Genomic DNA, 18,388 nt, shown 5'->3' on the forward strand with positions numbered 1-18,388 from the left:
GTTTTTGAATTCAAGGGTCAATTATAAACAAAACTGTATCTTGCATTTTGCTTTTGAAGTAAATACATTATCGGTGAAAAAAAAAAGACGTCACCGTGATAGAGAGCAGAACCTTGACCATGGAAAAAAAATCATACAAAATCCAGCCTCAACAGGAATAATTCAACAAATTGATATATTACATTTTTTTAATGCGTAGATCCTATCTTGTCACATACATACCCGTTCCATTCTGCTCCATCTCAATACTTCACATTATATCAACGAGGCATCATCCTCCGACAAAATCCTGACCATCCCCTCAATCTCAGCTACTATCTTGCCGATGAACGCCCGTGTTTCATCCTCGTCCATGACCCCGCCCTCGACGCGGACGCCGAATCCGAGCGTATCACTCGAGGGGTCGGGGCCGATGTCGATGAAGACGTTTTGGTCCGGGAGGTATGATGTATCGAGGCTGGAGACGGATGTCTTCTTATCTTTTTCATCTTGTTCGGTGCGGTTGTTCTCCGGGATGAAGTCTGTTGGGACGCCGATGGGGAGAGGGGTGAAGAGAGGAGGTGGTGACGATCCGTCATCATCTTCTTGAGGATGGTCTTGTTTGCTGGTCCTCCCCCAGAGTAAGTTGACCCATGTGTTGAACAGATGGCGTTCATGGATGTTGTTTTCGTTGTTGCTATCGGCGCCTGTGGTGGCTGCTATCTCCCGCCATCGTCGGAGGATTCCTTGTAGCGAGCTCTGCTCGTACGTTGCGCGGTCTGCAAGCGCCGACTGGATCGATCGCGCTGAATTGATGATTGTGTCAGCAGTAGTAGTGCCAGCATCAGCAGTGGTATTGGGTTGGCTATGAGAGATCTGGGCTGATGATGATGACGACGAAGAGAGGACATTTGGGACCGTGAACGGGGTCACGTTGAGACACGGGCCCGAGAGATACTCGACTCCCGGGAAGGAGGCTGATCTCCCCGTTTGATAGAGACCAAAGGTCGGACTGTCGACGTGCGTTTTGCGGGCAAGAGCCCGAGCAGCCGCGAGGAGAACGACGGTCTGGAGACTGAGACCGTGGGCCCGGCAGGTCTTTTCTGCTTGAGACATGTTCCTGACAGTCTGCCATGCGCCGACAAACAGTTGCTGGTTCTTCTTTGGGCTATTTTGACGTGCTTTGATTATGGTTGGGCTGCTTGACTGGAGAACCGCATCCCAGTACCTTGCCTCGTCGAGCTGATGAAGAGAGCTCAGGGAATAATTGACAAATGCTGGGAAATCCGGATTCGAGGAGACTTTTGCCAGTTCTGCATCACGGTATAATGCCTCCAGCTCGGTGACGAACATTGGCATTGTCCATGCGTCATAGGCAGCGTGATTGATCAAGACGAGGATACCATCACCGTCGCTCGCTCTCAAATGGCGAAGACGTACAGGCGGACGGAAGAGGGAAGAAGGATTGCGAGCTTCTTCTCTGGCTTGTACTTTGGCCGCTTCCGCAATTGTCTCTGATGAGTAGTCAATAAACTTGAAGGTACCGTCATCATCCGGGTCTACCCGCTTGAGCACCACCTGAACCGCTTCAGAAGCCGAGATGGCCGCAAAGCAGGTCCTTAGAATAGGGTGTCTTTGGCGCAGCCTAGTCCAGGAGTCCTGGAGCCGTTGCGGATCTAATCTTCTTTCTTCGCCGGAGACGTAATAACTCCAGGCTGGTTCGAACAGCGTTCGGCCGGATTTCAGCCAGCTGACGAGGTGGTACATCTGCCCGCTCAGACACGGAATGATCGTCTCGACATCGTCTTCGGAAAGACGGAGCTGTTCAAGTGCTGTCTGTCGCACTCTCGCATCCTCGTGTATCAGGGGCTTTGTCGGAAGGCTTCCTTGCGGTGCAGCAGCAGCAGCATCTGAGACACGTGTGCTGATCCCTCGCAATGTGTGACCTTGTAGAATATCAGCAACACCGATTTTCAGACCCTTGGATCTGCATACGGCGGCGATGCGGATTGCGGCAATTGAATCCAGGCCGATGTTGTATATGCTAGTATGCGGCTTGACCATGTCAATAGACACATTGGCAATCTCCGCGAGGACTTGTTGGACAATCCCTTCGTGAACGGGAGCTTCAGCATCAGCATCTGGAGAGGGTAACTTTTCAATGGGTAGCTCTTTGGTGAGCTGAAGTGGAAGCCGTTGCAGTCGCTCGGGGACGATTGTAGCGCATCTCGTCGGATGCTCGATGATATCTTGGAAGGCGCTCTCGAAGTCCTTCAGGACAGTGTGGAGTCCATCAAATGTCAAGTATTGGCCTTTGCATGAGGATCTGATGATAATGCCCTCATGAGCGTGTTCGACCTCAACGTTCAGCGTGTGCTCGGCATTGGAGACGAAGTCTTGCGTTTCATACAACTCCCAGATGGACTGTTTGTCTTGGGCACTTGCATTTTGATCCAAATCCGCCGTTTTCTGGAACACAAAAAGAGTATCAAATATCGATGCTGAGTCGAAGTTGTTCTGCTGCCTCAACGTGTTTTGAATCGCTCTCAGGGGCGCATGCTGATATTCCTGGGCATCCGCATTCGCCCGCTGAATACGAGCCGCCATCGCCTTGTTGCTGATGACCGTCGAGTCGAAACAGATCCGCTCCGGCACGGTGTTGAACAAGGGTCCAATCGTCCTTTCTATCCCGGAGATGGGGAGAGAGCGGCCGGCAACGACATGTCCAAATGTGACGTCGCGTTTGCCAATCAGGCAGGACAGAACTTTGGCAAATGCCAACAAGGACACTGTTTGGACGGTGACTTCCATGTCTTTGCATCTTTCCAGTATTCTCGAAATGTCTAAGCTGATCTTTCGCTCAGCGACAAACATTCTGTCTGAGGACTCGTCGTCCTGTAGGGGCGGGATGTGGGCAATTTGGTATCCTTGTAATTTCCGAGTCCAAAACTGTGCCGCTTTCTCTTGCCCTTTGAAGATGTCATCGACTATTTCAGAGAAATTGGGCCTGTGAGGAGGTACGACTCCCCTGTAAATCGCCGCAGCGTCTTCAAAAACAAATGGCAATGAGACTCCATCATAAAGAGCATGATGCATCACGACGACTAGGAACTTCCCTTCCGAGCTATGGACCACATAGAACCGTAGAGGAGGGGACTGGAACGCTGCCTCATCGTGCAACCTAAGCAATTCTTTCACATTTACAGAAAAACCGGTGGTTGATTGATCAAGCTCATGCCACTCGAAAGGCGGATTCGAGTGAACTGTTCCGATCCAAGAAAAGCCCAGCTCGCTAATTGAGTGGAACGAGGTGCGCAAGATATCGTTTGCACGGACGACTTGGAGAAAGGCAGATTTGAGGGCCGCGATATCGACTGATTCGGCCAGTCGAACGGTGTGGGGATGCACGTACATATCACCAGCCGCTCCAAGGGTCTGGGTGATCATCCCCGATTGTAGCGGGGTGCATCTGAAGAGTCTTGAGATGGAATCACCAGGGCCGAGAAGAGGTATCTTGGATCGGTACGCTTCAAATGTGTCTTTTTCATTTGCTTCGACCAAGCCATTCCTTTGCGGTCCTTGTTTGGTAGAAATCTCATCGATTCGAGCTGACAGTGCCCCGACACAGGAGAAACGCATGACATCCGATGATGAGACATAAAGTCCAGCTTCGCGAAGTTTACGCGCGAATTGGATTGCCGTCACTGAATCAATACCCAGGCCGATGAAAGACGCGGACTTGGAAACGTCATCAATTTGCAGGCCACAAAAGCTGGCGACAAGCTGGCGAACTTTCTTCTCCGTTTCTGACCAAGATGCAGACGAATCGTTCCATGGAGATACATTCGCCTCTCCCCTGACCTTCGCAGATGTGGAAAGGTTGAAGCTATCCAGAGAAATGTCTTCACCCATGACCACGCTCGATAGGACAACGTCCATCTTTTCGAAAAAGTTCTCAACATCATGGGTGTTGCCAAAAGAGGGCGTGTATCCACAATGTATGTATAGCAAATTCCTGTCATAGTCTGCCTCTGCTTCAACAGAAAATGGGTAGTCTGCCGGCATGTGACTGTCTACTTCTTTCCATAGATCGTCTGTCTGAGCCTTTGTGGTTCGAATATAAGAGAACAGGCAATCGAATAGCGGCGCCTCTGATTTCAGCCATCGCTGGATGTGTCTCAGGGGCGTATGTTGAAATTCGAGAGATTTGACAGAATTATCTCTGACCGCGTTTATAACGTCTCTGACCGTTGTGAGACCATTGGTATTCAACCGGGAAGGCACAGTGGTGATACATGGTAGGAGGACAGAATCCGCTCCCGGTACGGGAATGGCTCTTCCTGAAAGTACACTGCCGTATGTGACATCCGACGTGTCTGTCATGTCAGCCAAGAGTAGTGCAAATATCGCCAATACCAGCGACGGTGCGGTTGTTTGAAGATTCGCGGAGCGGTACTCTAGATCAGAGAGCTTGGTTGACAGTGTTCTGTGCACAACGATTGCCTGTTCGGCCAGGTCATTCTCGCCGCGTCTGAATAGCGTTGGCTGATAGCCTTCGAAAAGCTGGGTCCAGAACTCCTTCGATTTTTCCATGCTCTGAGAGTAGATATACTCCAAGAAAGCGGAAGGTGAGCCCCTTTGTGGAACACTTTCACCCCTGTAACGATTTGCAACTTCTTCCAGAAGCTGGTACAGAGACTCGCCATCATACAGAGAATGATGAATCGCGATGGTGAGGGTCTGACGACGAGTGCCTTCTGCTGGGGCGATCAGGAATCGTACTGGAGGAACTGTGGCTATATCTTTGATGATCTGTTGTGCCACCTCTGTTCGGTATGAGCTGGAGCTGTGAAGTGACGTGCCTGAGTCCGAACTGCTGGGATCATATTCCTCCCACCTAATACGATACGAGTCTGGATGAAACACGACTTGCACTATCTGGTCGCCCAGCGATGCAAAGGCGGTCCTCAGGATCTCGTTCTGTCGTGCTGTCTCTTCCCAAGCAGTTCGTAAACGCGCGACATCAATGTCTGCACCAAGCTCCAGGACAATGTGGTTAACATAGAGCTGTCCTCCTTCCGCGTTGATAGAGCGGGCTACCAGGCCCTCTTGAAGAGGGAGACATGGCCGTACTGTCGACACTGATGAAATGTCGATCCCCGTCGGTGGTTCTTCGCGGAATCTAGCATTCAATCTCTCCAGCATACGGTGAACTTCCGCTGTCCTATTATTATCCACTTCTGAGTTTCGTGGCAAGCGTGCCAGTTGCTCAATAACAGGGTTGTTCATAACCGATGCCACAGTTGCATCATAGCCCAGGTTCTTGAGTTGCACTGACAGGTTTATTGCACTCAAGCTGTCCAGACCGATCTCAAATATATTCGTTGCATGACCCAAGATAGATCGATCGGTGGGAAGAATAGTGAGAATGGCTTCAACGACAGCTTCCTCTTCCGAAGTGAGTGGACGGTTGCTGCGAGCAGCAGCAGCGCTTCGTTCGCTGCTTTGAACGAGTGTCGACAGCGGGATGCTGACGAACACGGATTGAAGCTGCTTAATATCTGCTTTGCCAGACATCGGAGCCAGTGGCACATAGGAGATGGGGAGGACAACCTCTGGAACCATGTATGCAGGGAGTTTCTTCCTGCAGGCTTCTTGGAGCTCTCTTCCCAGGGTCCAGAAATCCGCCTCTAAGAAAGAGACGCTGCTGTCTTTCTTGCCCTCCGAACGAGCATTTGAACGGGCAACAAAAGAGACAAGCTGAACTCTAGCAATGTTTGGATGCTTGGCGATCATGGTAACGACATCAATTTCCAGGCTGGAAGATGAACGGATGACTTCAGAGACTTCTCCAAGTTCAAGACGCTGACCTCTGATTTTGGTTTGGTCATCACCGCGCCCGAGATATTCGAGAGTATCGTCAGCCATCAAACGGACAATATCGCCTGTGCGATACATCCGTCTGCCGAAGAATCCGTCGACGAAGCCTTTCGCATCTGGCCTATTATGATATCCCTTTGCAACAAGATCGCCGGTGAAGCAGAGCTCCCCTGCTTGGCCGCGAATGGTATACATCTCGGTCCCTGGGATGAGGACGTGGGCCACACACGAGCCCAGGGGTCGACCGATGTTTCTCAGGTTGGTCTCGCTGCCAACGAGAGCAGAGCTGCACCCGATAGTCACCTCTGTTGGACCATAGGCGTTCACAAGAGCAACATTCTGTGACGCGCCCCAAGTGTCCAAGACTCTCTGAGAGATCTTTTCTCCTCCGACACTGAGATATCTTAGTCGAGGACATTGCTCCGGAATAATGTTTGCTTGGTCCAGCAAAGACGGCACAAAACTTGCATGAGTGATCTCTAACTTGGTCAAGACCAGATGCAGGTCATCCAAGAGCATCGTTCGAGGCCCCGTCACAGTGGCGAGGCCATGTCGCCAGGCCAAAAATATCTCTGCTAGGTGGACATCGAATGCCCGGCTGGCGAGTGCCAAGTATCTCCCGGTCCCTCCAAGCTGTTTTGTCGCAGGAGCAACACGACAGATGAATTCCGATTGCGCTTCAACGAAGGCAGACAGGTTGCCTCTGGTTACCAGCACACCTTTTGGTTTACCGGTGGAGCCAGAGGTATAAAGGAGGTAGGAGATGTCGTCTGGCGTTGGCAAACTATTTGGCTTCGTGGATGACATCTTTGTCAAGGATTCCTGAAATTCAGGACTGTCAATAAGGACAAGCTTGCAGCTGTCCGGGACATCACGGAACGTGCTGGCCAAGCTGGCTTCAGTGAAAATGAGCGGACAGTTTCCATCCGCAACCAAGAACGCTTTCCTATCGTTAGGAAGAGCCTCATCGATCGGTAGATAGGTGTTCCCGGACTTGAATATTCCTGCTATTACGGGATAAGAAGCGAGGGTGCGGCCGGCGCAGAGCGCGATTATTCGCTTCTCTATACCGAGAGACGCAATATACGCCGCGACTTGATTCGCTGCTGCATCCAATGAGCCGTAGCTCATAGATTCTTTCTCAACACCGTCAACATGTATAGCGTTCACGATCTCAACAGCAGTCCACTCTGGGTGGCTTTCTGCATAGTGCTCCAACCAGAATGTTGGGCTCTTGCAGACCGCATCTGCAACTTCTTGACTCACATTCGGGGTGGAGATAGATGTTAATTCCCTTGGAAAGTATCTTACAAGTTCCGTAACCGGTTCGTCTGGATGTTCCAACATGGCTGTCACAAAAGCATCTATCTGGCGGACGAAGAGAGACAGATGCTTCTGGTCCATAACACTTTGCTCACAAGAGACATTCAGGGTCAAAGTGTCCCCTGACTTTTGAAAAACGTTGAGTGCCACCAAATGCTCCACGTTCAGACCGATAAGGTCATCGAGCTCTGACCACAACTTCGGGCAGGACTGTTGACCTGTTTCTCCGCTGAGCGGGTGGAAGGTAAACAGTCCTGGATATAGGGCTTGGCCTCGAGGTCGCTTGAGGATTTTTCGGATCTGGCGTGGATGGATATGTCGATGCTTCCACGACTCGGCAGACAACTGCTGTTGTTTCTCAATTAACTCTCGAGCGGTTCCTTTTAATTTGAAAGGAACAGGAACAACAGATATCAATGGTCCTATCACGTCTTCTAGTGTCGAATCCAGTACACGATCTGAAAGAGTTTCCCCAAACACAGCAGCTGGAGCTCCCATATAGCTCAACGAAACACAGGCCCAGGCAGTTCGAAGCAAAGAGGTAAATGATGACATGCCAAGCCGAGATGCTGTCGACTGCAGCCGTGTCACAGGAACCGTCAAGACAAGTTCCTCGGATATAAACCCGCGCTTAGAGTCAGTTCCTGGTCCTTGTCGTCTGTTGGTAAGGTCGGGCCAAGAAGGAGGGTCCAGGGCAGAGAATTCTCGAAGCTCTGTCTCCCAAAACTCAACGGTCTTGCTGTCCTCTTCAGCGGTTGGAATAATCAGGGAGAGCGCATCCTGAATCTGCTTTCTCTGGGGCAGGTTCAAACTATTATAGGTTGATTGAACGTCATTGAAGATGAAACTAAGCGAGGGCCCGTCATGGATGACGTGATGTATGGTGACAACCATCACCTTTTGATGATCCTGCCCCTTATCAAATATCGAGACAGCCCAGGGCGGATGACGGAAATAGCTGTTTTGGCGATTCTCCATGATGCGCGAGATCCTCGATTGCAACACTTCTGTGAACTCTCCTTCTTGGCATTGATAGACCTCCCAATCGAGACTCGGCTGGACGTATATCAACTGCAGAACTGAAAAGTTGAGATTTCCAGCATTATCGCCATCTTTAAGGATCTCAGCGACGGGCAGAAACCCAGCCCGGAGCGCCTCGTTGCTTTCCGCCACGCTCCGCCATGCCATTTGTAATCGTTCCAAGTCAACGGTGCTGTCAAGGGAAAAGAAATGGTTGCTCCAGTACAGATTTCTAGTCCCCATGGTTTCACTAAGAAGGCTCTCTTGGATTGGAGTCGTCCGAGTCACAGTAAAGGGTTCCTTAACCTTGGAAGCAACGGCTTCGTGCCACTCTTGATCAAACTGCTCCAACAAAGATCGGTTTGTCAGGGGAACCTTCTTCTTCCTGGAGGAAATCGCTATGGACAGAAGATCCTGAACGCTCTGGCAGTGAAGGACATCAATCACAGATACCTGGTGACCAGACTCGTTGAGTCTGGACGCAAGTCTGATGGCGCGAATAGAGTCCAGGCCCAGAGAAGCAAGCTTATTCGACCTCTTAATCGCGGATAGAGGAAGTCCAACTAGTGCTGAAACCGTTTCCATAACGAAGCCCTCCTCTGGATCACTTGGCGAACCCAGCTCCGTTGTGAAATCTGAAGGGCTGACCTCACTCTCCCATTTTTCAATATCAACAGAAGCATACGCTTTGCGGAGTGCCACACGATCCGTCTTCGCAGATTGAGTCTTGGGGATTTCTCTGACAACCAGATATACCGATGGGAGCATATGGTCTGGCAAGGTCGTGCGTGCCTTCTGCATTGCGGCACGGACAATCTCAACGGCACTGTCGTTGAAGAGCACCAATTTATACGGCTCCTTGTCTGATGCTGCTGCTGCGCTGGGAGCCGCCAGAAAAGCAACAACGACATCTGCGGGCCGGTCTGGGCGGTTAAGAATCACGGTCTCGACCTGCTCAACAAGACTATGACAGCTTTTAATGGAAAAGCTTATTTCGCTCAGTTCAACTCTAATGCTACCAAGCTTCACAAGATCATCGGTGCGGTTAAGATACTCTAGAGAGCCGTCCGAGAGCATTCGAACTAGGTCTCCTGTGTAATAGAGCACCTGAGAGGCCTCTTCATTCCAAACGAATTTAGATCGAGTCGTTTCTTCCTGATTGAGATAACCATCCGAAAGTTGTGGTCCACCCAATGCGAGCTCTCCAACAGCATTCTTCATGACGACTTTCCTATTATGATCGGTGACAAAGATAGAGACACTATCGAGCGGCCACCCAATGTTGGCGCTTTTGGTATTTCTGTGCTCTTTCCCAAACTCTCTGACGGTCGAGACCACAGTCACTTCAGCCGGACCATACGTGTTGAACGCTTGCATATCAACGCCCCAGTCATCAGCGACCGATGGCGTCAGTTTCTCACCGATCATCGTGACAACCTTCAATGTCTCACAAGATTGCCTTGGGATCCCCGCGGCAAAAGCAGGCGTCAAGTGCGCATGTGTCGCACGTGTCGAATTGGCAAGCTGTGCGAACGATCCAAGCATGATCTCGCGGGTAGCAGATATCAACGTGCCACCTAACCCCCAAGTATAGAAAATGTCTTGAACAGATACGTCGAAGGTATATTGCGAGAATTGCAAGCAGCGAACAACGCCGCCGGGTACATCTGCGGGAATGGTCCTCTGAAGCGATAGCATACTCGACACCGCTGCAGAGTGCTTTATTGGCACGCCTTTCGGCGCGCCAGTCGTTCCGCTTGTCCAGATCAGATACGCGGTATCATGAGGAGTTGCTCTGTTGCAAGATTGGCCTCTCTTCTGGGAGGGTTCTTTACTAGACCAGACGTTCACCAACTTGGTAACATCGAGGATGTCAACATCCTCTGGAACTGCGTTGGCATGTTGGACAGAGTCTGCACCGGACACCAATAGCACTCGTGCTCCAGTTCTGGCAATTAGGTCATGGCGGCGCTGCGGAGGGGAGAATGTATCTATCGGACACCATGCAGCGCCCGCCTTCAGGATACCTAGAATGGCGACGTACATTGCCGGTGATTTCTCGATGCAAATGGGAACCGTCGAATTCTGCAAAGACCCGTAGCGCTCAATGAGTTTGTCTGCAAGAGAATCGGCTTTCGCGTTCAGTGTACCGTAGGTCCACTCGATGTTGCCAGGGTTAGTAGGAACTTCGAGGTCGGCCTTGAAGATCAGAGCCACATCCTCTGGCCTGGCTTCTGCATGTCTTTCAAATTGAGTATGCAGGAGATATCCCTGCGCGCACTCTTCTGGAGACTTAGAAACTGGGTTTGCAACAGATTTCAGGCTTCCATCGGTTCTGCACGGAGCGTCTTGGAAATCCGCGTCTGGATGTTTGAGAATGAAATCGACAATGTTGCTCATCTGGCGAAGCATCAACTGCGCCGAGTCCCTGTCGAGCTTTGACCCGTTGAATGTTGCTCTTAAGGTCAGCGACCCATCATCAGCAACAGGCCACACTTCAATCATGACAGCAAAGTCATTCGCCATGGGCGGATGCTCGATGGCGCTCCAAAGCGTGCTGGAGTTACTACCAGCGTTAAAATCTTGGAATGCCAGAAGAGTGTCGTAGGGCAGCTGCCCGTTCTCAGTTACCAGGGAACCGAGACGTGGCTGAAGATATGCCAGCGACTTTGCGTTTAGCGAGGCAAGGTGCCGTGCCACCGATGTATTGGACAAAATACCACTGTGATCCCTTCCGATCTTGTTCAGGGCAAGTCGCAGAGGAACAGTAGTGAACGTAGGTCCAATACACGTTTCTGAATCGATATCAAATCGCCCAGACACCACATTGCCAATTAAAACATCCTGATCAGGAGTTCCAGTGTAGGAAAGAAGGACAGAACCCCAAGCCGCCTGGAGCACGGAGAGTGGAGTACAACCAATGCTCCTGGACTTCTTCTTCAGCATCTCGTAACTCGTATCAGCTGCTATTTCTACGGCATCGAAGACGTTTTCTGCTTCGGACGATCTGTAAGGTGTAACAGAAGGAAACGAGACAGGAGAGTATTCTCTTAAGTGGTCTTGCCAGAATCTTAAAGTGGCTTCCTGATCAGCAATGAAGTGATGCTTGACGATATGATCAAGAGACGTCCGGTGTCCACGAGGCCGGCCATAGTACTCTGCAGAAACGTCCTCGAGAAGGAGCTGCAGGGAACCACCGTCAAAGATACCGTGGAACATGCTCAAAATCAAAGCTGAGCCACTGCCGAAATCCACAAGAGACATCCTCCACGGTGGTGTATTCAAAGTTATCGAGTCCTCTGCTTCAGAGAGGGCTAGATTAATAAGATCCTCTTTTGACAGGAGACCACTGCTGGACTCGCTGGAGTATAATTTCCATTCTCGGTCAGGAATGGCATTCTGCGCGAGGATGCACTGAGCAAATGGCGCCATGTCGTCATCCAACCAGCAGAAGACTGTGCGGAAAGAATCGTAATCAGCTATCACTGTTTCCCAGGATCGCCTCAGGCGCTCCGCGTCCACGTCTTTCCCAAGATGGATAACAGAATGATAGATGTACGAAGACTTAGAGTGATTTGTTCTGGTGGATGAACGTCGGAGGAAGCTTGCCAGCATGCCAGATTGGGTCGCTGTGGTTGGGAGGACGTTTTGTATTGCACCTGCATCGATGTGCAGTCTCTGAGCACAGATCTCACGATTCCGGCGATCAAACTCGCGCAATTCACCTTGTAATGCTAGTAATGATTGTTTCCCTTGAAAGTCATTGGGGGAAGGATCAAGGTTCTTGTCTTTACCCTGAATGATCGCCGATAACAGTCCACTCGGTGTCCCCGCGATGAGTACGTCGCTCACAGAGAGGTGGTTCACGCCATTCTCTCTTAGGTGCTGAAGCAGACGCATTGCTCCCAGACTGTCTATACCAAGGGAGAACAGACTGGTAAAGGGTTGGATTGCTGTTGCGTCCTGGTCTGTAGTCTTAGCTAGGGCTTCCAACAGACGCTGCCGCAATGAGGGATCAATATTCTCCACAGTGTCCCAATCTGTGGGTGCGTCTTGTGGATTCGCGCCGCCATTTTCAACTGTGGATATGATCTCATCCTTCTGAGCCGTCTTCAGCCTTGCTGTTATCGCTCTCCGATCGACTTTCCCGGAGCTAGAGCGAGGGAGAGACTCTAAGAAAACAAAGGAAGACGGACACATATAGGATGGCAGGTGTCGTGCTGCAACTTCGCGACATTCCTTAACCAGTTTCTCTCTGGTGGCCTCGTGGCTGTGGTCTGCAACGATGCAAGCAATAAGCTGCTCACTACCTTCCTTGCCCTGGTCTCGCTGTAATACAATTGCCACGATTTCTATGATTCCCCTCACCGTGGCAAGAACGGACTCTATTTCTCCCAGTTCCAGTCTTTTGCCGCTGATCTTGACTTGGTCGGAAGTAATTCGGCCTAGAAATTCCAGGACCTGGTTTCCTTTCTCATCCCAGACGATCCGTGCCATATCTCCAGTCCGATAGACATAACCATATTCGGGACTAAAGACAAATGCTCGTGTGGTCTCCTCTGGCCGATTCAGATACCCCTTGCTCACTTGAGGACCTCCAATGGCAAGTTCGCCAGACATTGCAGCAGGGACAGCCTGCGGAGTTCTCCGGTCTGGATCTAGAACAAACATAGAACAAGTTGGTAGCGGTCTCCCGATAATCGAGCCTCTGGTAGACTGATCAACTGGTGAATTGAATGTGCAATTTATAGCCCCCTCGGTAGGTCCATAAGCGTTGACTAACGTGGTGGAATGCGCCGATGGTGATGCGAAATTCTCTATCACTGTACGATTGAGCTTTTCGCCCATCGTCCAAAGATGACGGAGTGTATGAAGCCGAGATGGTCGCAATAATGCCGCTAGACTTGGCGTTGCCATCATGATCGTCGCTCTTGTTTCGTTTATGGTTGCCTCCAGATCTGTCATCGTTAAATCTCGATTTGCAGAGCAGAGTGTTGCTCCACAGCTGAGGGTAACAAAAATCTCCATAATTGATGGATCAAAGGTAGGAGAAGCAAACTGAAACCAGCGAAAGGAGCCGTCAGAGTCACGCGGCAGAGGAATTGAGGTGGCATGGGAGTTGATTGAACAGGTAGCAGCCAAGTGGTTGACCTGCACGCCTTTTGGCTTGCCCGTAGAGCCACTTGTAAAAAGCAAATATGCAATATCATCTTCGAGTCTGGAGTGATGCATGGAGCTGTAGTCGAGTTCATCTTGATCTGTGGCATGACTCCCGCTGAGGGATTTCCATTTCGATATCTCTGCAACATTCAACCACGCGGGGGTTGTCGACTGACTCTTGTACCAAGGTTCTATTGAGGATTCGGGGGTTCGACCCAGAATAACAGGCGAATCGATATCGTCGAGGATTTCCTGTATCCTTCGCTGCGGTGCATCCTGAGGAATTGGACAGAATGCATAGCCAGCCTTGAGTACACCAAGATACGAGATGTACAGCTCCGGTGAAGTGGACATGTGAACCGGAATGATCCGCGACCAATTTGTTGGACCTTTCCTTTCCCCCAGCATAGCTCTCAAATGAGAAGCTACACGTGTGGCTGCAGCATTCAAATCAGCATAAGTGAGAATGCTGCGTTCTGCTGGCTTGTTCGTAGACGGTAGATTGTGGACAAAATCCAATGCCACAGCATCAGGTTTTTCGTGAGCCCAGAATTCAAATGCGGCATGGAGAAGAGACTGTCCCAATGGCTTGTTTGGAGATACTTGGCCGAACACCTCTAGTGAAGGTGGCTTCATCAGAGGCGGGAAATTCAGAATAGAAAGCTGGGGTATCTTCTCTCCTCCATCTTCGTCAATGGACCTCAAATCTGCAGACTCTTTTACCAACAGAGCTGCTGTTCTCGATATTTGATCCAAAGCCGCTTCTGGGATCAATCGGCTTGAGCAACCAATGGATATTTTCAGCGTGCGTGTTGCCGAGTTAATCTGGACTCTCAACAGAAAGCCCTAGGTAAGTTACCTGTTAGCAATGAAGCAGAATCTCGTGCATTCCATGCTACTTACATCCACTCCCACGATCGAGATGCAAGAGTGCTCGCCATCTTCAAACGGAGTATCTATGCTCAATTCAAGAGCAAACTGAGTGTCCACCCCGTGGGACTTGATATCACATTCGCGGATATTGCAGGGATGTGGAGTTCTCAAAGAACCCTCTTCTTCCCTCTCGAACTTTGAGATAGACGCGCAAACGATTTTATGCCGTGTTTCCGACGTGTGAAATGAATTCGCAGTCTGAAAGAGTGCAAAAGCAACATCTTCGAGGCCTGTGAACGCGGAAATGAAGCGCGCATATCCTTGAATAATCTTATTCGAGAGGGTTGGTAGATCTGCCTCGTACGTGAATTCCAGTACTTTGCTTAAGTGGTAACCACTGCCGGGAAGAGCTTCAGCTGCATAGTGGTTGACTGTGTCTAGCGACGGTACTTTCGTCACCGGTATATTATCATCGTGCGTGAGCTTGTGGTCGCCGTTTGTCTGCAATCCCGTGACTTGGTCATGGATGACGGCTTTTTGAGGCGCGTTACTCGACGAAATTGTCTCCGCCATCGCAGAATAGTTCTATTGAAAAGGAATGAAAGGTCCGTTAATTAAATATTAAAGATTGATAAAACCTCTCAAGATGCAGAGCACAGTCATGAATACAAGCAAAAGAATAAGATGCGACGTGGGTGTGCCTGAAGCTTAGAGCTCAGCGCCTGCATCGGAGCTGGATTGCCCGATCTCTGCTTGGGAACCGTGATCAACGGCGCATGCCAGAGTGCTAGAAGCCTAGAACCGGCAGTCGCCGAACTTGCTGCCCGTTGTGACTCACGCCAGGGGCATTCCCCGCTCCTACGGAAGGTATCTGTCCACATGGCTTGCATTTTCATTGTGTTCACCTTTCACCCTCTAGCTTGACCAGAGGACCGGCACAGCAGTAACAGCAATCAGTACAACTACAGAGCAGAGGTCTGGTGGGGAAGAACCTCCACCAGCATAGGAGTACGCCACGAACATTACTGTCTCCAAGAGCGGCAGAACGGAAAAGGACAAGAAAAAGCAATGATGACGAAGGTCTTTTAGCGTACGTTTCTCATGGCGACATGGCGGGGTGGACAGAGCGTGGGATGTGGAGGATTGCCAAGCGACGAGGGGGGTTGGCGTGTCTCGCTGCTTTAACGGCGTGCACGCCGATCATCGGCGACTGCCAACGGGCTTTGAGCTTCCCATCTGATTAGATGATCTGATTAGATTACGCTGTGACTAGGGCCGGATGGACTCCGACATGGACATCCTCCATTTCCTTTTTTTTTTCTCTCGCAATTTTAGTGTCTCCACAGGCTAATTGCTCCTTTGATCGCATGGACCGGGAGTCGAATATCCGAGAAAATGTCTCAGAATTTAAAGCTCGGAATTTAGGTACGGAGTATTTCGGTACATGCGTGTACTATTAACCCTTTTCTTTTTTTTCCCACCAAGCCTCCGCTTTGCTGGATTTTTTTAAATGATTGCGTAAAGGAAAAGCATGGCGTCGCCGAAGTTAATGACTAGTTTCCTAGGTAGCTCTTCGTCGACAGGGATCTCGCAAGATCCACTGGAATGTCATGTCGTCGTATTCGTACGTAACTTAGCTATCACAGCCGGATAATAGTGAATAATACCAAGTCAGTTGACAGTCATATCCGCACTAATGTAAGATCCAATGTGATCCAATCGACGCTAGAAGATGGTATCGGGTGCCGTTGAACCGTATCTAGCGGTTCACGGAGTATGCCTCGTAGATGAGCCTGGAATTCGTGCAGACAATACAGTACAATTAGGCAATTCTATCAGTTGAACCTAAACTGATAGTCTACGCTACGAGATATGCTATTATATTCTATGTGTGCATAGATTCAGCCTTGGTTCTGTCAGATCCAGATACCACAGAAAAAAAAACAAAACGCAGATCTCGACCGTCGATCTCAGTGATGATCACGCCGCAAACTCCCCTGGAGCGTCTCCAACAGACGCTGCAGCATGTCCATCATCAAAGCGCGCCGCCAGCATCAAAACAACTCTCGATCGTCCATGGGCCGACGGAGCCGGAATTGCTTGACATCACCCTGGGAGAACTCCTGACCTTGCAAAGCCTGCAGTACCGACATCAGGAATGCCTGGTGGTGCCCTGGACAGGGACAAGATGGACATACGGAGACCTGGACCATGAGAGCCAGCTCGTCGCGAGAGGTCTGTTGGCGATGGGCGTTCAAAGAGGAGATCGCATAGGGATCATGGCTGGGAATTGCGAGCAGTATGTCTCCATGTTTTTCGCTGCAGCGCGTGTTGGAGTCATCCTCGTGGTCCTCAACAACACCTATACTCCGTCAGAGGTATACTATGCGTTGAACCATACAGGTGAGTCGTAGCATTCAAGTATATCTGCAGAAGAGGCGAGGAATTTTGTGTGTTAATAATCATGATACAGAATGCAAATTCCTCTTCATAACACCCAAAATTGGCCGCCACTCCATTGTCGAGGTTCTCGAGACACTGGGCCCTCTTCCCAAAACGAATGGAAAATCCGAATCGCTGGAAGAGATATTGATTCTCAGGGGAGAGTATTCCGGTTTCAAAACCTACAACGATGTGATCAAGAGGGGGCTTGAAATGCCTGCAGACGCACTGCTAAACCGAGAAGACGAACTGAATCCCCATGATGTCTGCAATCTGCAATTCACGAGCGGCTCGACAGGAAATCCCAAGGCTGCGATGTTGACGCATCAGTATGCAATCAATCCATTCACAAGCTTCTAAAAACATAATACCAGGGACTGACTAAATGATGATGGCTGCTAGCAACCTCGTGAACAATTCTCGATTCATCGGCGACCGCATGAACTTCACGCAATTCGATATTCTGTGCTGCCCGCCGCCGCTCTTCCACTGCTTCGGGCTTGTCCTCGGCCTGTTGGCTGTCATCACCCACGGAGCCAAAATCGTCTATCCGGGCGAGACGTTCGACCCAAAGGCAGTACTTCACGCCATATCAGACGAGCGATGTACCGCTCTCCACGGCGTGCCCACCATGTTTGAGGCCATCCTGAGTCTTCCCCGGCCGGACAATTTTGACTGCTCGAACCTGCGGACCGGGATCATCGCGGGCGCACCCGTGCCACGACCGCTGATGAAGCGGCTCCTGGAGGAGCTCAACATGACGGAATTTACCAGCAGCTACGGTGTGTCTTTTTGCAATTAATTTTTTTATTTTATTCAAGCTAATCTTAAGTTTTACTTGATTTAGGCCTCACAGAAGCCTCACCCACCTGCTTCAACGCCGTGACCACCGACACCATCCACACGCGCCTCACGACAGTGGGCAAAGTCATGCCGCACGCGCACGCGAAAATCGTCGATTCAAAGGGAAACATCGTCCCCGTTGGCCAGCGCGGCGAGCTCTGCATGGCCGGCTACCAATTGACAAAGGGATACTGGAAGAATCCAGAAAAGACGGCCGAAGCGCTGGTCACGGACGAGAACGGCGTGACCTGGCTGCGCACGGGAGACGAGGCATGCTTTGATTCGCAGGGTCGGTGCACCATCACGGGGCGGTTCAAGGATATCATCATTCGAGGTATGTACTGTACATACATACATGAAACTACACTGCATAAGTAATAAAAACTAAGTATTGATATGCTGATGATGATGATGCCAGGCGGTGAAAACATCTACCCCCTCGAGATCGAAGAACGACTGGCCGCCCACCCAGCCGTGTCCCTGGCATCCGTGATCGGAATCCCCGACCCGAAATACGGCGAAGTCGTCGGGGCCTTCATCCAGCTGGAGCAGCAGCACGCACGGCCATCAGACGAGGAACTCCGGGCCTGGACTCGTCAGAAGCTGGGCTACCACAAGGCGCCGCAGTACATCTTCGTCTTTGGCGAGGAGGGCGTCAGCAGCACGGTGCCTGTCACGGGCAGTGGGAAGGTGCGGAAAGTGGATCTGAGGGAGATGGCAGCGAAGGTGCTAGAGGATCGGAAGCGGAAGATGAAGGAGGGATCGGGCATGTAAATTCCGTGTAGTTACGGAGTGTAGTACTTGGCATTCAACTTTTTCCATACAGGATATGAATACGAATGATACGAGGTACATACATTGTAGATAC

The 18,388-nt window shown here is 50.6% G+C and overlaps 2 protein-coding genes across 2 annotated transcripts; one reads left to right on the forward strand and one right to left on the reverse strand.

Annotated features, from left to right (window-relative positions):
- Positions 1-255: 255 nt before the first annotated feature.
- On the reverse strand, positions 256-14,808 carry T310_2659 (Nonribosomal siderophore peptide synthase SidC; the record flags this gene model as incomplete). The annotated part of the gene is made up of 2 exons (XM_013474458.1): positions 256-14,208; positions 14,266-14,808. The coding sequence occupies 2 exons, from the start codon at positions 14,806-14,808 to the stop codon at positions 256-258; spliced, it is 14,496 nt and encodes a 4,831-aa protein (XP_013329912.1).
- Positions 14,809-15,766: 958 nt separating this feature from the next.
- Positions 15,767-18,294, forward strand: T310_2660 (uncharacterized protein; the record flags this gene model as incomplete). Its single annotated transcript, XM_013474459.1, has 7 exons — positions 15,767-15,859; positions 15,911-15,933; positions 16,190-16,638; positions 16,709-17,006; positions 17,080-17,459; positions 17,525-17,854; positions 17,939-18,294. 7 exons carry the CDS (start codon positions 15,767-15,769, stop codon positions 18,292-18,294), a joined length of 1,929 nt encoding a protein of 642 aa, XP_013329913.1.
- Positions 18,295-18,388: the final 94 nt, after the last annotated feature.

The sequence above is a fragment of the Rasamsonia emersonii genome (assembly GCF_000968595.1).
Source record: "Rasamsonia emersonii CBS 393.64 chromosome Unknown ctg1118621760035, whole genome shotgun sequence".
Lineage (NCBI taxonomy): Eukaryota > Fungi > Ascomycota > Eurotiomycetes > Eurotiales > Trichocomaceae > Rasamsonia > Rasamsonia emersonii.